Source organism: Macaca nemestrina, chromosome 17 (assembly GCF_043159975.1).
Source record: "Macaca nemestrina isolate mMacNem1 chromosome 17, mMacNem.hap1, whole genome shotgun sequence".
Lineage (NCBI taxonomy): Eukaryota > Metazoa > Chordata > Mammalia > Primates > Cercopithecidae > Macaca > Macaca nemestrina.
Window position 1 is genome coordinate 9,430,998 of NC_092141.1, and position 22,031 is coordinate 9,453,028.

The following is a 22,031-nucleotide window of genomic DNA, read 5'->3' on the forward strand; positions in this document are numbered from 1 at the left end:
TCCAGCAACCAAGCAGCCATCCAGATGGCAGAAGGGATGGATACTGTGGCCACCAGCGTCGTGGAGCCGGGGTGTCATGAAGGGGCTCCGAGGGCTCAGATCATAGGCAGCAGGAAGCAGGGCTGTTTTTCTCCCATTTCCTCAGACTGGTTCCTAACTGGGGGCCCCAAGAGGCTGGCACAGGAAGCAGTGGGAGGCTACCACACCCATGGCCCCCAAGGTAGTGGGATGGAGCTGCATTGATCTTCATTGAGGCATCAGTCAATGTATCCCAGGACCTTGATGGAGGCAGCAGCCTCTAGATGCCAGCTCTGGAGAGGGCTGCCTGAACACTCCCTGTAGATCTAAGCCCTGGGTTGGGGTGCAGACGGCGCCAGGAGGCCTCGGCTTTCCTGCTTGTGCTTCCCCCTGTGCTCCCACACAAATCACTCCTCGCCTACCTTGACCTTGGTTTTCCGTCTGCGGGACAGAGGCTGCCACCTACCCCTGGAGCAGTCGCCCGTGTGTGCACGTGTATGTTGAATCTTTCCCCGCCTGGTCCTCTTTTCCTGATCCCTCACCAGGACACACACGCAGCCGACTTCTTACCAACCCATGCCACCACTGCTTCTAGAACAGGCTGGGCCCCCTGCAGCTCCCCACTCCTTCCCCATGGCCAGCCTGGCTGGTCTTCCCCTCGGCAGTCTGGGAATTGCTAAAATACAGGGCATTCCTCATCCCTGGCTCTGAGCTCACCTCCGCTCACACTGAGGGGATATCTGTCAGAGTATCGCCTAACCAAGAGTGCAGGGATCTCAGCATCTCAGGCCAGCCTTTACAGTAGCTACCCGGCGTGCACTGGGCAGGTGGCTTACCCTCTTCGAGCCTCAGTTTTCTTGTCTGCAGAATGGGAATGATACCTACACATCAAAGAAGGGTTGTGAGAAGTGAAAGAGATCCTGCCTGCTGAGTGCTGGGGGCAGGGCAGACCGGGGGAGATTTGCTGGGCCTCTGCGATGGGCTGTGCTGTCACGTGAAGCTGTCACACACAGACTTAGGGAAGGAATTGTGTCTCCTTGTTCAAAGAACAGCGATGGCTGGCAGGGAAAGGCCATGGTTGGGCTGAAGTGAGGAAGTTGCATTTGGGGGTTGACACAGGCCCAAGGGCTGGCAGGCCCTGGTGCCCCGCACATCCTGCTTGGCTCTCGGCTGGGCCCTGGAATCGCCCAGTGATACCCAGTGGACGCAGGCCCAGCAGCCCTGCCTCTCAGCAGTAGGGCCCATTAGAACTGAACTCGTCTTCGTCAGGCATTTTATTTGCACACTCCAGTAGAGTGGACACCAAAGGGGTTTTCTAATGCTTCATGAGCTGCTAATTTCCCCCGTGACCTCTTTTGTTGAGACCTGACCCCAGCCAGAGGCTCTGCGCCATGAAAGCCAGCGCCTGACACAGACCCGGGGCGCGGGGTGACAATGAGGCCTCTATCGGCTTTAATCAGGCTCCAGTTGCGTCTTAAGAATAGGGAGATTCTGTGTGGCGCTCAGAAGCCCTGGGTGGCAGGAGCCCCCCGAGACTCTCACGGAGGCCAGGGCGGCTTCAGGCGGTGGCTAAAGCATTCGTCAGGCCAGGGAGGGGGTGGGTGGGTCAGATGGGGGCCCTTTGTCCCTCAGGCCTCTTTAGAAGCCCAGTCCTGCCCTGAATGGCCGCCTGCCCGCCTGGCCTGGCCCATGGGTATCACAGGCCTCTGGCTATTTAGGGAGGCGGCCTCCTACTCTGCCCGCCAGCCTATTCATCGCCAGCCTAATTAGTTTTTGTCTGTGCTCCCCCCACCCCACTGCAGACTGCGATTCCTACTGCAAGGCCTCCAAGGGGAAGCTGAAGATTAACATGAAAAAGTACTGCAAGAAGGACTATGGTGAGTGAGAGTCCCCTTGTGTGGGGAGGATGGGAAGGGGCCACGTGACCAGCGAGGCGCTGGGGCTGGGGTGCAGCTGGCTCCCGGTGGGTGTTGGTCGTGGAGACCCTGTGACCGATGGGAACTAGCCGGACGGATCCCATGCCTGGGAATTTCTCATCTTTTCCTCCTTGGCCCTCAGAGACAGGGGGCATGAGGAGCCCAGCGGCCTGGTTTCTCCCCTTCACCGCCCTGAGCCTGGGACACCCAGGCTGGCCTCTGGCCTTGACTCTGCCCCTGATGGGCTGTGTGGCCACAGATCAGTGGCTGTACCTCTGTGGTTTTCTGTGTCTGCATGATACTGCGGGGATTTTAACCGAGTCCACATTGCTCAAAGGGAAGCTCTCTGGGGATCAGACAGGGACTGGGAGCTCCCCGGTGCATTTCAAATGTTCCGTCAGGCTGTAGCGGGGCCGGAAGTCGGCGCTGTAAACGGCTCAGCCCTCATTCCTATGCACCGGAAGTTCCAGTGCCCGGACCTACGGGGCAGACAGTCCTGGGGGACTGCAGACATTGCTGTCACCTGTGACCTCAGGCTCCCTTCCCAGGAAGGGTGTGTCCTGTCCGCTTGCCCTCACGGTGGTTGTGGAGGGCGGAGACGGTCTGGGAGCCTGCAGGAGGAGGGCCCCACAGTGGCCAGCAGGCAGGTGTGTGTAAAGAGCTGGGGCTGGTGGTGGGGGCTCTTTAGAATGGGGGATGCAAACAGAAACCCCAAAAGTATTGTCCAGCTGACCACTGGCAAGGCCCCTGCATACAGCCAGGGCATGCACGTGGGTGGCTGAGGCCCTGCCACCATAGACCAGGAAGGAGGCCCAGGGCTCCTGAATCCAGGCGTGGTTCTTTCTAGCATGGGGCCTCTCCTTGACCTGGTGGGCCGGGGACTGAGCCTGGGGCTGGTCACCCTCTTCTGGGCCCACAACAATCCATATCTGCCCACCTCCCTCCGTCCTCCTCCTCACTCCAGCTGGACGTAGCCCATCTCTCCTGTCCCATCTGTAGCTGGCCCCAGGAGGTGGAGCCCCCATCCCCTCAGTGGCCCTGCCAGCCCCAGTACCTCCTGGCCACCTCTGGGAAGGCAGAACCACCTCTTTGTTCTGCTCAGCTTCCCAAGACTGTCCTAATCATATGCTTCTCAGGGGATCTGGGATGAGTCCCGTTGCTTACCTGAGCCTCAGTTGCCTCATCCATAAGATGGAGATGATGCTATTTGCTGAGTGTATACTGGGAGGACACAGCACAGGTGCCTAACAGGCTCCCAGAAAACAGTGACCTCTGCATCCAAAGGAAGCTGGTGGGGAAAGGGGAGGAAGGAGGAAATGGCGGTGGAAGAAGTGGGGTGAGAAATGAAGGCCACCTGTGGAGGAGGCCTCACCGCCCAGAATCTGAGCTCCGTCCCTTCCCTGACCCCGTGAGGGTCCGGCGGCCCTGCCCTGGGACTCGGGCCTCATGGAGATCCTAACTGGGCCAGCTGCTTGAAAACAAGGCTTTCTTCTTTAATAAGGACAGTGGTCAGGACCTTTTAGCATAGTGAAATAAATGACGAGGCCCAAAGGTATCCAAAGGAATCTAGAGAACTTCTAAAATGTTCTCATTTATTGTATTTGTGTATGTGAGAGTTCATACGCACACTCCCAACACACACACTGAAGCCAGGGTAAGACCCCAGTCATCCAGCCCCACTCCCCACAGGCCATCTGGCCTCCCACAGGGTGAAGAAGAGCAGCTGGCACATATTATGCATCAATTCAGAAGCTGCCAGGCCATGGACATCGACGTTCAAGGCCCTCCAGGGGTCCACAGTCAGTTCCTAAAAGCTGCGTTAAGCTGTATACATCCCAGGGCAGTGCAGAAACATCCAACTCCCACGGGAAAACAAACCTGGATTTAGAAATCAAACTTGGAGTTACATTAAGTTAAAGGAAGTGCTGTCTCCACGCCAGGAAAGTAGGGGCCCCGGGTTGTTTTGAAAGGAGCTCAGGGCTCGGTGTGGTGACTCACGCCTGTAATCCCAGCACTTTGGGAGGCCGAGGTGGGCAGATCATCTGAGGGTGAGTATTTGAGACCTGCCTGGGCAACATGGTGAAACGTCGTCTCTACTAAAAATACAAAAATTAGCTGGGTGTGGTGGCGCGCACCTCTAATCCCAGCTACTCAGGAGGCTGTGGCAGGAGAATCCCTTGAACCTGGGAAGCAGAGGTTGCAGTGAGCTGAGATCACACCACTGCACTCCCGCCTGGCCTCCTGGGCGACAGAGTGTGAGACTCCATCTCAAAAAAAACAACAACAAAAAAAACAAACACCACATGCGGCCCCTGAGCTGCAGGGACTGCATCCTCCCAGCCCTGGGTCTCCAGTGTCCCCTGGGGACTGTGAGGTGGGCCATGGGGCACGCCTCTCCCCGTTCCCCTTGGCAGCCCTCCTGTGAGATGAGGACTTGAGCAGGAGACCCAAGGCTTTTGCAGCTTTCCTAGGCTTCGGACCTGGGCACCACAGCACTGTCGTCCTAGCAAAGCAGCGGACCCCGAGGAGTTACGGGTTGCAGAGGGAAAGCCCTCTCCTCTCCCCATCCTTCCCTGCACAAGGCCTGGGGGTAACCTCAGCAAGGAAGTAGGAGGGGAAGGGAGAGGATTTAGGTGGGCTTGCTTGGGGGATGGATTGTTTTGATCGCCTGTTTGGTTTGGTTTTCGTCTTGAATAACCGTTTCAGCAGCTACACTGTGGAGAGGCAGCTAGGAGCAGGGAGGAAGGCACCGACTCGCAGCCTCTGCTCTGTTTTTCATGATTTTAAGTGAAATCGTGAAAATGGGGCTTGTAAAACTGCCCAAAGCCGATCCTGTGTTCCACCGGATTCTAGTTGACTCAACCTGGTTTTCTTGTCCTCTGACTTTGTTCCTTCCAGTGAATTCTGCCTCCCCAACAATGTTCCAGGGGGCACTTTGGCCCCTCAGAGCTCTCCTGGCCCCTCACCCCTTCTCTTCAGGCAGCCTCTCTCTCTCTGCTGAACCTGACACCCTCCTTTCATAGACTCGAAGGAGCCCCTTAGGCCTTCCCTGCGTCCTGCCCTGTTGTAGCAGCCCTGGGCAATGGGGGGCATCTCTCTCTGTCGGGGAAGGGTGGGGCACAGCCTCAGGTGTCATCAGACCCTCTGTTCTCTGACTCAGCCTTCCCTGTGCCCGACACCCGACTCCCTCATGGGTTATCAGCGAAGCAGGTGGCAGGGACGGTGGACTTCAGGTTCAGGTCATAGGCAGTGACACGGGCCTGGCTGGGTGAGGTGACTTGCCCAGTCACCCAGCCAGGCAGTGGCCCGGCCTCCCACTCCTTCCGCAGAGGCCTTCCTTGAGCTTTTCCTTCCCATCACAATTCCTGCAGAGAGCTGCGGGCCAGCCCCACATGCTCATCTTTCTAGACCTCATGGTGGTTACCCGGTTCCTGCCCCGACACCCACGGCCCAGGGCGCCTCACCTGGCTGTCTACATTTCTGCTGCAAGACAAGGCTGGAGGAAGAGCAGGTGGCGGGGGGAACACAGTGGGATCCCCCCAGGGAGATGATGGGGGCTGGGGCTCTGGCACCGCTAGCTTTCATGTCCTCCTCACCACGCTCCAAGCCTGTGACTCCACAGCCAGGACTAACACTGTCCCTGGCATTCCTCAGCCCTGGCGGTGGTGGGGTGTTTCCGGTTCCAGGACTGTTCCTGGGACTCTTGTGGTCACTTAAAAGTTGGGGACACTCGGGGTGGCTGAGGCGTGAGGATCACGAGGTCAGGAGTTCGAGACCAGTCTGGCAAACATAGTGAAACCCCGTCTCTACTTAAAATACAAAAAATTGGCCGGGCACGGTGGCTCAAGCCTGTAATCCCAGCACTTTGGGAGGCCGAGGCGGGCAGATCACGAGGTCAGGAGATCGAGACCATCCTGGCGAACACGGTGAAACCCCGTCTCTACTAAAAAATACAAAAAAACTAGCTGGGTGAGGTGGCGGGTGCCTGTAGTCCCAGCTGCTCGGGAGGCTGAGGTAGGAGAATGGCGTGAACCCGGGAGGCGGAGCTTGCAGAGAGCTGAGATCCGGCCACTGCACTCCAGCCTGGGCGACAGAGCGAGACTCCATCTCAAAAAAAAAAAAAAAAAAGCTGGGTGTGGTGATGTGCACCTGTAATCCCAGGGAGGCTGAGGCAGGAGAATTGTTTGAACTCGGGAGGCGGAGGGTGCGGTGAGCTGAGATTGTGCCATTGCACACCAGCCTGAGCAACAGAGTGAGACTCTGTCTCCAAAAAAAAAAAAAAATTGGGGAGTCCTCCCCACCGCCAGCTCAGGCTGTGTGTTCAGGCAGGAGGCAGGCCAAGAACAGTGTCTGGAAAGGGATTGCACGGGCTTCTGCGGAGGGCTCAGAGGAGTCCTGCAGAGTTGGGGGACAGGGCCTTGGGGAGCGTGCTTGGTCAGAGAGGAGTGAGTGGCCCCACAGGGGCTGGCAGGGGCCCTGAGGACAACGCCAGGCCCACAGGTTTCTCTGAGGCTGGGGCGAGGCCCCCAGTGGGCTCTGCTGGCCTCTATGGAGAATCTCCCATGAGTCATGTGTTGGGCCCCTGGCCCCTCTGAGGTGGTGTGTAAGGGGGTGTCCCTCCCACACAGACTTGGGCCAGCCCAGGGAGAAGGTGACCAGCAGGGGGAGGGCAGGTGGGAGCTGGCCTGGGGATGAGAGAGCAGGGGAGGCCAGGCCGAGCGGGCCAGGGCGAGCCGGGCAGGGGCTCCCTCGGAGGCTGCGTAATCGCCGCTCTCTGACTGACACCCGGCAGGGGGCCAATTAGGAGAAGCATATTTCCTTCACCCAGGGCACTTGGATGTTCCAGAAGCCGCTAATTAGAACCTCGGGTTTGCTGCCCCTGCTGGGTGAAGAGCAGGCCTGGCTGCTAGCAGCCCCGGACCCCCTTCCTCCTCCATGCCTCGCGGGCTGGGCCTTGCCCTTGTGTGGCTGAAGAGCGCGGGTCTGGGGCTCCGCGGACCGGGGCAGTGGCCAGAGGGTGGAAGGCTGGGGCGGTGGGGGCGGATGAGACGGGGCCTGCGGGCTCGGGGCGCCAGCCCTGCCCCGTGTTCTCTCGGGCACACACTTAGTGAGCCAGAGCCCAGTTCCGGTGGGCTTGGAGGCACAAAGCAAGGCAAAGGGATTTGGGGTGGGGGGGCCTCAGTGCCAAGGCCCTGCCATGCCACTCACATTGGAGGGACCCCAGGACCGAAGGGAGCTCCGGAGACGCAGGTTACTAATTTGCTGTGTGACTGGACAGGGAGCTTCGCCGCCGGGGCCTCGGTTTCCTCATCTGTCACATGGAGGTGTAGTCCAGGGCACATGATATCCTTCTAAGTGAGACCCTGGCCGTGTCCCCTGCCCACAGCAGGCACCGTGTCTAAGGGGCGGGGGCCGTGGGGAGGCTGTCTCAGGTCACCTGGCCGCCCTCTCCTGGGGCCCTCAGTCCTCTGTTGCCCTCTAGGGGATCTGGCTCTTCTTGCAAATGCTTGAAGGAGAGCTGCCAGGGAGGCTGAGCGGGGAGCAGTTGTTCCCAGAAGACAGGTTTTATTATTTTCAAGCGCATTCGTGATTCCTACCAGCTTCTCAGGAAAGCCCAGCCTTGGAGGGACCCTTCCTCTGCCAGGAGGTGGCGAGTGAGTGGCGGCGAGTGGAGTGGGTGGGTGTGCGCGTGCCCACCACACAGCTGGCATCCGGTGGGGCAGCTCAGATACAGGCGGAGCACGGCCCTGCTGGAGGCACCTGCCCTGCGGTCACACAGCACACACCTGAAACCATGGTCCCGGAAACCACCGCCAGGGGACTGAAGCATCCCAGCCCTGCCCCACGAGGCCCCGCCTCACACCCCACCAAGCCAAGAGGCTTCCTTGGTGGAGCCCCTCTGCCTCCTCCTCTTCCCTTCCCATCTCCCTTCCCATCTCCCTTCCACCCCCTTCCTCCCATCCCATTCCCGTGCTCCTGTGGGGAGCTCCACTGTTCCGTCCTCACTCACCACCTCCTGTCTGCACTGCCTCCCACATCTCACACAACCACTGTGCTCACGTCCACACCACTCACAGGCACACATACCGCACACGCATGCACACACCATCATACATACCACATCAAACACCATCACACACACTATCACACAGGCATACACACACCACACATCACAGATAGACTATCACAGTCACACATCATACACATAAGCACACCATCACACACACACACCACACGCACGCATACACAATCACACACATCAAACACACCATCACATAGGTACACACACCACACGCATACACACCCCACACATCAGACTATCACAGTCACACATCATACACATACACACCATCACATACACCACACGCACTTTATCACACAGGCACACACACACCACACACATCAAACACAGGCACGCACACTATCACACGCATACCACACATGCATGCACACACAATCAGGCACACACGCACATAGGCACACATGCATGCACACACCATCACACCACACACATCACACACCACATACTTTATCAGAGACACCACACGCAGACACACACAATCACACTCACATCATACACATACACCACACACACACCACACATCAAACACAGATACACAAACTATCACACAGGCACGCACACTATCACACACATCACACATGCATGCCCACACACTATCAGGGGCACACACCACACATGCATGCATAGATACACCGTCACACATCAAACACACCATCACACACACCCCACACACATCAGATATACCATCACACACTATCACACAGGCACACATGTGCACACACACACATCAGATATGCACACCACACACAATATACAGGCACATGTACCGCACACATGCACACATACACCACACACATCAAATAGATACACCATCACACATTTTATCACACGGGCACACATACCACACATACCACACATGCACACATACCTCACACCCTGTACATCAGATACACCATCACACATACACACTATTGTACAGGCACACGTACCACACATGCGTGCACACACCCCACACATCAGATTCACCACACAGACTTTATCACACAGGCACACATACCACACATCACACACGTCACACCATATACATCAGATATACATACCATCACACACAATCACAAGCCACAACTACCACACACACCATCACACATGCATACAATCGCATACACATTACACATACCACACATCACACATATTCACACACACCACTACACACATTATCACACACGCACACCCCATCACACACACCATCACACATGCCTACAACCACATACACATTACAGATATCACACACGTCACACTACACCACTATACACATCACACACATTATACATGCACACCCCATCACACACACCCCATCACTACACACATACCACCACACAAACAGCATCACACAGGCGTAACTTATCACGCACATGCACACACCAATACACATACACCGTCACAGCAATGCACATCCCGAGAAGAAGTCCTGGCCCCTCGCACACCCGTTTCCACCCCCAGCTGCCCCTCCACGCCCGTTCATTGAGCGCCTGCTGTGAGCCCCATCTTGCCTTGGGTGCTGTGCTTGTAGATCTGTGTGAGGCTCAGTCTTGACCCTCGGAGAGCTTATAGTCTAGGAGGGGAGACTGACACAGACAAAAGCCACAGAAGGAAGGGTGTGGCCGGGTTGCAGCCTGAGGTGGGCGCACACAGAGTGTAGTCCATTCTCTAGAGAGGGCGAGGGTGGGAAGGCTTCCTGGAGGAGGGAGCCTGAGTAACCAGTGCTCACTGGGCAAAGCAAGGCTCCCAGGTGGAGGGAGGAACGTCTCCAAGAAAGAAGCTAGGCATAGCACGGGGAAACGGGAGAAGAGTATGAGCCGGGTGTTCAGTGCACTGTGGGGCCCAGGGAGGCTGGAGAGAGGCCGGTGTTGGCCTCATGAGTTGCATCTGTGCGCCAAAGCCACTCTGACCCCTCCGGCTCACGTGAACACGCGGGGGCTCCCACCCACGCCCCCACCCCCCCCACCCCCTGCCTCAGGTGGCCTGGGTGCTGCCGCTGGCCTCTTCCTACTCCCTGGGACTCAGAAAGGGGGGAAGACAGAGAGCTCCCATTCTGAAAGGTGAGATCATCTCACTTCTGCCAGTTCTTGGAAAAGTTATTCGTTCCCAGAAATGTTTATTAGTCACCCCTTTTGTTGAAAGACATTTTGGCACCACCAGATGGAAAAATCAAAATGCTTCTCACAGGATGATTCGTCTCAAGTATTCCGCCTGACATCCCACAAGGATGATTTCTGAGGATACAACTCAAGGAGGATGTTCTGTTGGCATCTGTGGGGAGGAGCCGAGTCTGTTCAGCTGTGTGTGTGTGAGTGTGAGAGACTATGTGTGACTATGCGTGTGTGATTGTGACTGTGACTGACTCTGTGACTGACAGACTGTGACTGAGTGTGTGACTGTGTGACTGTGCACACATGTGCATGTGCTTGTGTGCTCTCTTGGGGGTCCATGGAAGCAGTGGGCCTGGGGACCTGAGCAGAATTCTGATTTGCATCCCCGTACCCTCCGTGTGCCCCGGCACCTCCCAAGCCAGTGGAAACCAAGTAGGGGGCTTGCCCATCCAAGAACTGTTTCCTCCTGCTGCTGGGCCCCGGACCGGGTACGTCACAGCCTTGGTGCTCATCCTTATTTAATCTCCACAGACAGACACCTTGCGAGGGAGGGATTTTCATTCCTGTCAATGGAACACTGAGACTCAACAAGATAAAATACCATGTGCAGGGTTAGGTACTCCACGGCTGAGACCTTGCTTCTCTTCCACACCCGGGAGGCAAGGCTTTGGCAGCAGGAGTAGGCGCGGCAGTCCTTTAGAACACTCAAGAACTGGGACCCCAACGGGGCCCCTGACTCTGGAGGAGCCTTGGAGGAGAGGCCACAGACATCTTCGTGGGCAAACAGGCGGGAGCGGGCACCGTGGTGCTGGGGATGTCTGAGATGGTGCAGCGCGGGCACTGGGCATGGTGGCAGGGACGGTGGTGGGGGTGGGTGGTGACAGCAGAGGTGGAATCGGTGATGGGCATGGCTGCGTGTTGGAGGAAGCTTCCAGGAAGACCCCTGATGGTGAGTGGGGAGACCAGCTGGAGTGGAGGCGGGCGTGGAGAAGAGGCAGTGGGGGGATGGCCGTGGCTCACTGCGGAGCTGATGTGGGTCAGAGCGTGGCGGACAGTGGTGACTGGGGCTGGTGGAGGTGCTGGTGGATGGATCCCGGTCCTGGCTCAGCCCTTGTCCGGTCGCTCAGGCTGGGAATCAAATGAGCCGGAGTGGGGAGGGTCTCACCATTTCCACTGCTTGTCTCCAGCTAGCCTCAGGGACACGGGGCTTCACAGCAAATGATGGACTCTCCCCTTCAGCAGCACCCTGTCTCCTTTTCTTGACCTTGGAGTCAATGGCTATTCCTGATCAGGCTCAGTTCCTTCAAGTGCGGAAAGCTGGACAGGTTATCAGCCCCTTTGTAGGAATGAAGTTACTATGTCTTGGATGTGGGCACAGATGTTAGGGGAGCACCCTGGGGGCTGTCCCCCAAGGTCAGGGCCCCTGCTGTGGGCCCAGAGGCAGCTGATGTGATGGCTGCGAGAGGCCACCTCCCCTGAGCAGTGCCCCCCTGTCCAGGGACAGGACGAAGACCAGCCAGCAGCACGTGGCACGGCATTTCGGAGGCTTGCTGACCCTTCCCTGGGGTCACTGGCCCCTGGGGAATCCTCTGATTTCCCCCACCAGATGTGACCCCCCTCTCCCCGAGTGCCAGGCCCATATGGAGGCCAGATGTGGAGCTGGGCCCGTGTGAGTCAGCCTGAGGTCGTGGAATGTGGGTGACCACCAGGTTGGCCAGGGAGGGCCAGTCGGTCCCCATGACAGCTCGACAGAAAAGCCCCAGAGCCCACAGGAAGCCGCTCTGGTGTGAGCCCGGTGGGGGCAGGGTGCTGCGATACTGGGGCCTCCTAGCCCAGGCGGCTCTGGGGGGGATGCGGCCCTTCCCAGCACAGTGACTTGCCATCCCGCAGAGGGGGAGCCCTCAGGGGAGAGGTGGGCCCCAGAAGGGCTCTCCCTGGGATCTGGGCAGCTTCCTAGCCCTCATCTGCCCTTTCCCTGGAGCTTCCTCTTGTCTCTCCCGATGCTGTTTTCCTCTCCTCTCTGAGCATCCTGTTTTTAGGAAGGAGGGGTGGGGAGGGAGGGCTGTAAGGGGCCACAGAAGCATCTGATGAATGGTATCTCCTGCCCTTTTACAGATAGGGACACCAAAGCTCAGAGTAGGGGTGGGGTGGGGATCTGTCCAAGGTGCCTGGAGTGTGCGGCTGGGGACACCAGGCAGGAAAGGCTAGTCTTCTGGCTCAGCCATGCCCTGTGTGTGTCTGACCACAGAGCACTTCTGCCGACGCAGAGCACAGGTGGGCATTTTGTGAGGTGTTCCGGGTGGCCCTCCCCTGGCATGAGTGCCTTTGGTACTGAGGACCTCAGCACCTCTGTCATTGTTCCTGGGTTTCCTCCCCAAGGCCTGTCCCAAAGTCTTCACATACCTGCCAGCTCAGCTCTGCGTGTGCTGGGCTCAGGCCTCTGAGATACTGTGGGGGTACCCGGGGGGGGGGACCCCAGCCTCCCAAGAAGCCTACAGGAGCTTTGGGAGGCATCTCTGCAAGCCCTGGCCCCTGAGTCAATTCATCCAGCAGCGCTCAGCTCCGCCCCCGCCCTGCTGTGGCCCCCGGGTCTCAGCTACTTTCTTCAGGTCTCCTCAGGGAAGCAGATTTTGAAGATGGCTTGACTTTTAGGAGCCGACAGGAGTTCCGAGCCAAGTCCCGTGTGTAGAGGGTGCATGGATGCTCATCCCACACGGGACAGGGCTCCACACCAGGGTGCCCTGGGAGCGGCCTGGAAATGCCAGCCCAGCTTGTGGAGAGGGGATGCTCTTGGCTGTCGGGCAAAGGGGCTTGCTGGAGGTGGCACCTTGGTGGGGAAATGGGCAGTGTGTGAGAGGTTCTCAGCCAGGCCACTCCCGCTCTTTGGGGTGGTATTAATCTACATCTGCAGGTCTGGTGGCCTCTGGCTGAAACACTCTCCATACCAAGCCTTCTGGGAGCCCCGGAGGGAGCTGAAGGTGGACTGGACTGAGCCCACGCCAAGGGAGGATGGATTTCCCACTCTCCCTCCTCTGGAGGCTGGGCCCCCACTGCTGCTGAGGGTGCCGGCCTCGGGGCGTTGTGGGGCATGCTCACTGCTCCATCCTCCTCCTGGGTGGTTCTCGATGGCATGTCCCACCAGCCGTGCCCTCACCGATGCCTTTGTTGTGCAAGGAGCTAGTTGGCTGATCCAGCCAGCCTGGGAGCACTGGGGCTGAGCCAGAGGTGGGAGGGCCTCGGCGGAGGGGAGCACTATCCACCCTCCAGGGTGACTCTTGACAGCCATGTCCCTGCCTCTGGTGGGCCCAGCCCCTTAAAGGGTCGGGGGAACAAGCGTGGAATTCAGAGGCAGCCAGGCTGTTTCAGTTCGTTCTAACGGGAGAAGGCGGCTGCAGCTTCCTCCCTGGGCAGCAGGCTCTCCCCGGGGCTGCTGTGCTGGAGGCAGCAGCCCCCATGCCGAGGGCGCCCCAGCTGGGGCAGGGCCCAGATCCACTCCCCTTCTTAAGCCTCTTGCAAAGAAGGGTGCCAGCCCCCGATCTCTTCACTGATGAGCCTCGGGGTGCAGAGCTGGACAGGCCAGGCCTGACTGTGCCCACTTCCCAGGGGACAGGGCTGGTCTCCTTCCCAGGGGTCTGGCTCTCTGATTCTAAGACCTCCTAATGTCCTGTCCTCCGGGGACCCCCAGGTAGACAAATGGTCTCAGGTAGCTAACTCCTCTCCCTTCCCAGAAACAGAGCCCAAGCACCAGGACCTAGCATGGGAAACTGAGGCAGCGTCCACACTGCTTTCAGTTCCCTGAGAGAGGGTCATCCTGTTCTTATGGTTGAGGGGAAACCTTCAGCCAGCTCTAAGTTGGGTATCCTCATCTTGTTCAAGTCCTGGGGCAGGGCCCAGGTGGCGGGCACATGGCAGGAGATCCCTGAGGACTCCTGAGGGCAGCAGTGGCAGTTGCCAGGCCTGGCCACAGTGAGCCTCCAGCCCTCTGTCTCGTTTGATGTAGACTAGGCGGGGGTCACAGTGACCGCCCCCATCTCAGGTGTGGTGGCCCCTCGCAGTGACCGCCACCCCCATCTCAGGTGTGGCGGCCCCTTGTGGTGACCCCGTGTCCCAGGTGTGGCGGCCCCTCTCCCACATTCCCCGGCAGGGAGTCGGGAGAGGGCAGATGAGCATCACTGAGACCAAACCTTGGCTCTGGCGGCCCTTCCTCCCTTCGCAGGGCCTGGGAAGCATGTGCTGAGTTGCGTTTCAGGAAAGCAGCTGCAGCTCGTGACACGCTTTCCACAGCGGGAGATTTATGGGGCTGCGCGGCTTTCATGGTTTCTGTGGGGTTCCTATTCTCCCCCCCATTTGTCCTGGCCGCTGTCTCTGAGGCAGATGGGTGACAAGCTTCCCCTAGCTGGACCGGCCCAACAGGAAGGTATGGCTGGGTGGGGGAGGGGTGAGGCTGACCACCCCAGCCTCCTTCGGAGGGGGAAGCTGCTGGGAGCCACTGGGGGCCCACCTCGAGCAGCCCATAAATCTCTGAGACCTCCAGGAGGCAGGAAGCCTCCCCGCGGAGGTGTCCCACACACTCAGGCCTTGCCAGGGAAAGGAGAAGGGCCAGCAGCCCCCAGAGTCTGTGCCGCGGCCACTCCCCCAGGGCCCAGCCTGCAAGTTGTTTATTCCGGGCTGGGCCTTTCCTGCCATGTGTCTGTTCCCAACAGGCAGATGAATGAGCAGCATCTGTAGCTTCTGCACCAGCCCGACAGCTCCTACAACCTGGCCTGGGCGGGGAGCTTTGATCCCAGCAGGAGGTCCCCCAAATCTGCAAGGAGGGGCATCTGTCAGTTCCCATCTACTCCTGCCACTAACTTTCTGGGGTGTTGACAATGCAGGGTCCTCAGAAGGCCTAGAGCTCACAGGCTATGGTGGCTCCTGGGCCCGGACTGGAGCTGGGGAGGGAGGGAGGGAGGTTTTGGATGGACTGGGGTCTGGACAGAGGACAAGGGCTCCCGTGGGGCAACAAGTCGCCCTCTGGAGGAATCTAAGCAGAGGCTGTGACCTGGAGCTCCCCATTTTTCAGGTTGCCTTTGACGGCCTGGTAATGGGTCAACACTGGGACTCTGAGGAAGTTGAGGTACCCCAGGAAGGAAGACCTAGATGCTCACTTGGGTACCTTGCACTGCAGCCAGGGACGCAGGAAGCAGCATCTGAAAAGCCACCCAGGGCTGGACAGGCCAGGCCTGTCTGTGCCTACCTCCCAGGGGACAGGGCTGGTCTCCCCGGGGTCTGGTTCTCTGGTTCTACTGCCCTCCTTAACCAAGGGAAGTGCTCAAGGCACTCAGCCTGCCCTGGAGCTGCCTCCTAGCCCCCTGGCCCCTCGGCTGGAACCAACTCCACACTGCTGCAGGCTGCCCTTGTTGACTTTGGCCCCCACGGACCTGGCCCTCAGCCCCTTTGTCACCTCCTCGGAGCCACGGCCAGCCCTCCAGAGCCCCATGTGGGCGTCTGCTGTGGGGCAGAGGAAGGTGTGGGTTAGGGCAAGGGAAGCCAGTCCTCTTGGCTCACACTGCCCTGGTGGCTGAGAGTTCTTGGCATGAAAGACCTTCCTGTGAACCCCAGAAATGCTGAGAGGGCGGGCCGCTGCTGCCCCACCCCACCCCACCCGCAGCCTTTTCACCGAGCTCTGTGGCTGGCTGCAGGAAAGGAGGGTTTACTGCACAGAAGTGCGGTGGCCCGTGGGCTGCAAGGGCAGGAGACAAAGCTCAGCCAGGTGCCTAGGACTGGACAGCGGAGGCCACTCCTGGCCGCCCTGGAACTGCACTCTCTCTTCTTGCTTTCCCTTGGGCATCTGCTCTAGGCACCCGCCGCCTCCCCATGGTGGAGCACCAGGGCTCAGTTAGGCTTCCAGTCAGCCCAACCCATTCAGCATCCAGGGTTCCAGTTCCCACGTCCCAGCCCTGGTTTTGTCTGCCCTGACAGCAGATCCCTGCCCTGAGCAGAGTCGGCTGGGAAGAGCGCACCAACTCACTTGTAGCAGTCAGCTCTGCGGCAGCAAGGGCTCAGAGGAAGGGGGGATGAAGTTGAGCTGTGGACCCTGGGATGCAGCCGTTGAGCACTTATGTAAAACCAGAAGCACCAGCAGGCAGAGGCCAGGCTCCCCTCCCCAGGCAGGAGGGTTGAGGAGCTCTGTTAACATCTGCCTCATTGACTTCCTTGTCTCCACTTCAGAGAATGGCCATTCTGACTTAAGGTGGCAACTTCTTCCTGTACAACAGCAGTCCCTCATTTTTTTTTTTTTTTTTTTGGAGATGGAGTTTCACTCCTGTTGCCCTGGCTGGACTGCAGTGGTGTGATCTCCACTCACTGCAAACTCCGCCTCCCAGGTTCAAGCAATTCTCCTGCCTCAGCCTCCCCAGTAACTGGGATTACAGGTGCCCACCACCACGCCTGGCTAATTTTTTGTATTTTTAGTAGAGACAGCGTTTTACCATGTTGGCCAGGCTGGTTTCAAACTCCTGACCTCAGGTGATCCACTCGCCTCGGCCTCCCAAAGTGCTGGGATTACAGGCATGAGTCACCGCGCCCAGCCAGCAGTCCCTAATTTAAGGACTGTCGGCACACTTCTCATCTCCCTGGTCTGACCTCACCATCTGCCTTTCTGAGAGCAATCTCATCTCTCTCCTTTCTGAATACACGGTGGGGGATCCTCAGCAGAGCCCCCAGTTCCAGTGTTCTTGAAGACAATTTTTAGGACATCAGTGCAAGGACAGTGGGAGTGCAGGCATGCTAAGGGCCGAGGCTAATTAGCTTGGGGTGAGTTTCATCGTATGGGTGTGTCTTAGTTCTGGGCTGCTGCCACAAAACCCCTTAGATTGGGTGACTGATAACAGAAACTTATTGCTCATAGTTTTGGAGGCTGGGAAGTCCAAGACCAAGGTGCCAACAGATTCCGAGTCTGGTGAGGGCTTGCTCTCTGCTTCAGAAATGCTGCCTTCTTGCTGTGTCCTCTCACAGTGGAAAGGGCATGGGAACTATGCCTCTTTTTTTTTTTTTTTTTTTTTGGAGACAGAGTCTTGCCCTGTCACCCAGGCTGGAGTGCAGTGGTGTGATGTTGGCTCACTGCAACCTCCACCTCCTGGGTTCAAGCAATTCTCCTGCCTCAGCCTCCTGAGTAGCTGGGACTACAGGTGCCTGCTGCCACGCCTGGCTAATTTTTTGTATTTTAGTAGAGACAGGGTTTCACTGTGTTGCCCAGGGAACTCCTGAGCTCAGGCAATCTGCCCGCCTCGGCCTTCCAAAGTGCTAGGATTACCGGCGTGAGCCACTGTGCCCAGTCAGCTTCTATAAGGGCACTAACCCCATCCACAGGGTGAAATCCTCATGATTTAATCATGTCCCAAAGACCCTACTTCATATTCTCACACTGGATATCAAGTTCCAACAGATGAATCTGGGGGGATACTAACATTAAAACCATGATAGGGTCTAAGAGGCCCATCCTTGAGGCCATGGTCCTAGGATGGGCAGAACTGCCCATAGCCCACTGTGCGAAGCCCCCTCGTTGGGTGACATCACGGGTACATCTGGGTTGGGAGGGGCCCCAGGTTCCATGTAGCCCAGAGATCCCAATCATTCCTCACTTCAAGCCAGAGGTTGGTTGGAGGTGACAGCAGCCTGGTGGAGTGCTGTGTGGCTGCTGATGCTCGTGCTCCCATATCTGCAGGGCAGGTCTGTCTGAGGTCACTGTTGCAATGCACATTTTGAATATTTTCAGCTGTATGTGCACAGCAGGGGCTTGGCCCAGGCACTGCATGTGTAGCTCATACTTGGTGGGCTGTGTAATGTGTAGAGGGGTTGCCAAGGGCAGCGGAAATGTGGCCTTTTTCCAGCATAATCATGAGTCCTACCACTACGTGCCCCTGCCCCCTGTGGCCAGGACAGCTCCCACCCCTGATGTTGCTGAGATCTGCTGGGGGTGGAAGGACAAAGGCTGGTTGCTTTCTCCTGACTGACCAATGCCCATTGCTCTATCCCTCTGGACTCCCGAAAGCAAGGTGTCCAGGGGAGGGTACCTTTCAGGGCTTTGCACTTGGTGTTACACAGTTAAGCAGGTCCCCTTCAGGCCTGTGTGGCTGTGCCTGGAGATGCACAGGGGGCTGCTTTGGATGCGACGCCTGGTTTCCAAGGCATTCACTGATGGGGGGAAGCTCAGAGACCAGAGAGAGTTGGGCAGGGCTCAGCGGCCCTTCTGCTATGACCCCAGGGAGTGAGAAGGTCCCTGGGAGGCCTCTGCAGGAAGTCTAAGGCTAGGCCTTCTCCAGCCAGCTCTTTCTCTAGGCTCTTCTCAGCAAACGTGAGACTCTGCCAGCTCTGCCCTTCTGCCTGGCCCTGAGCAGAGGCCCAACATCCCCAGAATCTTCAAGATTAATTGTATTAGCTTCTAGGGCTGCCAGAACAAAGTACTACAGATGGAGTGGCTTAAACCATAGAAATGTATTTCTCACAGCTCTGGAGGCTGGAAGTCCAAGATCAAGGTGTCAGCAGGGTTGTTTTCCTCTGAGTTCTCTCCTGGCTTGTAGATGGTCACCTTCTCGCATCCTTACAGGATCTTCCCTCTGTGTCTCTGGCTCTCTATCTCCTAAGGACACGGGTCATAGGGCCCACTGTAATGACCTCATCTTAATTATACTTAAATGTTGTAAAATTTTAATGGGTACTTAATTATACTTTAAAGACCCTATCTCCAAGTAAAATCATCCTGTGAAGCCCAGGGGGTTAAGCTTTTAACAGAGGAATTTGTTGGGACACCATTTAGCACACAGCACCAACAGATGCTCTAAGCCTGGGATCAGCTGTGCTCTCCCAGAGCCCCAGCCCAGGGTGCCTCCCACAGCATCCTTGTTGGGCCACTCCAGCCCGTGCTGGCTGGGGACACTGTGGCTGTGCAAAGGGTCTGAGGTGTCCAGCACGGCAGAAACAGCCGTATCCTGAGCTCATTCGTATTCAGCTCAGTCCTGGGGAGAGGAAAGTGGGGCGCTCAGGGATGCCTGGGGTGGCTCCCCCATTGCTTAGCTAAGGGACTCTCAGTTGCCACGGTGACCTCTGTCTGCCCAGTCAAATACACTCAGCCCAGCCACTTCCCTGGGCTGGAGGGCTCCCCCCACCCCACAGTTCACACTGACTCTTGAGTCCCTTGGTGACAAAAACATGGAAACGGTTGCCATGGCAGCCATTCTTTGGAGCTCTCAGACTGGAGTGCAAAGTTCAGGATGCCCAGGGACAGCTGAAATGAAAATATGGGAAAATGTGCTTCCCTCGCCCTGGAAAGATGAGTCGGTTGGCATTCAGTGCTCTCCTGCGCCTGGCTGTCCCTGCCCTTCCCCATCCCCTGGTCCATGTGTGGGTACAGGGGGTTGCCCTGCGAGTGAAGGAGCAGAGTGGCCCCCAGAGATGTAGACATGAAGCCAGCCAGCGTGGGAAGGCAGGCTGAGTTGGGGTGGGTCCATTGTGTGGAGGGGTAAGTGGGGAAGTGATGATTGCTGGGCGTTCCCTGGGGACATGTGCTTGTGACTGCTGAAGCCACAGAGCTTGCCTGTGTCTTGGTTTCTTCAAGCTGCTGCTCCTTTCTCAGGAGGGCTCAAGTCTGCTTCATGGCCCAGCCTGGGGAATAAAGTGCTTCGCCTAGTGAAGGCTACAGCGTGTGAGGGGAAGGGACCCTGCTCTGACAGTGCGGGGCAGGGGAGTGAGTGGATGGCTGTTTCTCTTGAACAGAGGTTGAGTACAGCAGTAGGCCTCTCCAGGTACCCCCTTGGCCTGGGGGCAATGATCATGTGTCCACCTCCAGCAGGTCCCCAAGAAGGCTCCATGAGGCTCTGGTGACCGAGATGCACCAACCAAAGGGTTCTGCAGTCAGGGTTGTTTGAGAAACCAACATATGTATACAGGATTCTTAGGTTAAAGGCTCTGAAAAGTCCTGCAGTAAGAGCAAAGTTTCTCCTTTGTTTGTGTAGCATCTCTTATTTTTGAAGTCTCCCTCACTATCTTGCAGAAATGACATCTGGGAACATTTGTCCTCTGAGTCAACAGCGTCTCACCACTTGTGAGAAATGCATATTCTAGAGCCTCACCCAGATCTGTTGAATCTGAAGCTCTGGGGCAGGGCCCAGCAGTGTATTTTCACAAGCCGGCCAGGGCATTCTGATGCATGCTCCTTTTGGGGAAGTCCTCTACTAGGGAAAATACTGGCAGAGAACTTGGAGTAAGAGGAATGGTCTGGGGACCTTGGGCAGCACACAGGAAGGGAGGCCCCCTGGTAGGGATGGCTTAGACATGGGAAGCGGCAGTCCAAGGACGCCGGGGCTCTGGAAAAGGCACTACAGCCACCCCAAAGGGTGGGTTCTCATCTTCTGCCCCTGAGCATTGAGGACCCATTATGGTTTTCTGAGACTGGTTGGAGGACCAGGCTGTGTGGAGTGTCATGAGGTCTGGTGTAAAGTGACTTGGGTCTTTGAAGAAGCGTACCCCTGAGGAACCTCCCTCTCCCCCGCCAGTATTGCGCTCACCCGAGCGCCTGCCCTGGGCAGACAGCTTGCGCAGAGTGCTGGGGGCGTGGGCAACACCTGTAGGCTTCCTGGACAAAGTGCGTCTTGACAAGGCCAGGAGATGGCTTGTCCCGACGGCAGTGCTGGGTGGCACCCTCAAAGCGTGGGTGGCGAAGCCTCTTGGAACAGCGGCCTTGGCCCTGGTGTTAGCAGGTTGGGGGGGGGGGTCTACGATCAGCTTGCCACCACCCACGCGCTTCTCCATGGGACACTCTGCAGTCACTTCCTGGGGCTGGGTCTCCTTTCCCTTCTCTCCAGGCTCAGGCAGGGTGGACCTGGCCACAGCATCTGGGGGCCCACCCGCCTGCGTGTGCTTCCTTGCAGCCGTCCAGATTCACATCCTGAAGGCGGACAAGGCGGGGGACTGGTGGAAGTTCACGGTGAACATCATCTCCGTGTACAAGCAGGGCACGAGCCGCATCCGCCGCGGTGACCAGAGCCTGTGGATCCGCTCGCGGGACATCGCCTGCAAATGTCCCAAAATCAAGCCCCTCAAGAAGTACCTGCTGCTGGGCAACGCCGAGGACTCTCCGGACCAGAGCGGCATCGTGGCCGACAAAAGCAGCCTGGTGATCCAGTGGCGGGACACGTGGGCGCGGCGGCTGCGCAAGTTCCAGCAGCGTGAGAAGAAGGGCAAGTGCAAGAAGGCCTAGCGCGGAGGCAGCAGGCGGGCGGGCGCCAGGGCGGGGCCGAGCGAGAGCGGGCGCCTGGGCCCGGCCGCCGCGGACTTGGCCCGCGAGGGCTTTCCCAGGTGGGGGGAGGGAGGGGGCGGGGCCGCACGGCGCGGGGGGCGGGGCCCTCGGCGGCCCCTCCCCCGGTCCCCACCCTGCGCGCCCCGGGCGAGAGCCGCGTGCGCGCGGGGCGGGGTGCGTCGCCGGCCGGGCCCTGGAGAAATGAGGACGAGACGTAGCTACCTCACGGGGCTCCTTCCAGAGCAGAGACGCGCTTCCCTGGGGCTGGGCGCGGCCGCCGTGGAGGGGCTGGGGGCAGCCTGCCCTGGGGCGCGGGGCGTGGATGGCGTGGAGACGGGGACGGGAGGAGAACTGTGAATTCTCAGGCCCGCAGTCTGGGCGGGGTGCTGAGCACCGACCATACCACCACCCCACACGCAGCAGACGGGATCCCCGCTTTCTCCCCGGCCCCTTCCTTCTAGCAATTCCCCGCGGGCCAACTGGCTGTCACAGCCTGGGCTCCTCCATCTGAAGGGCTCTGGCAGCATTTGGGGAACGGACAGCTCCTGTCCGGCCAGCACGCCCCAGGCGGCCTCTGTCTCCACTGCCACCTGCTGAGTGGGTCCTCCTGGGTGGGGTCTTGGGGGTGGGGTGGGTGGTTCACCTGTGGA

At 58.3% G+C, this 22,031-nt stretch overlaps 1 protein-coding gene across 1 annotated transcript in view; it reads left to right on the forward strand.

Annotated features, from left to right (window-relative positions):
* The window catches only part of LOC105474216 (netrin 1), a 228,394-nt gene extending 206,949 nt beyond the window's left edge, over positions 1 to 21,445 (forward strand). The window contains exons 6-7 of the mRNA XM_011728715.3: positions 1,821 to 1,895; positions 21,014 to 21,445. Coding sequence (XP_011727017.1) covers positions 1,821 to 1,895; positions 21,014 to 21,342 — 404 coding nt within the window. The 3' untranslated portion in view covers positions 21,343 to 21,445. The remainder of the gene's footprint in view (positions 1 to 1,820; positions 1,896 to 21,013) is intronic.
* Positions 21,446 to 22,031: the final 586 nt, after the last annotated feature.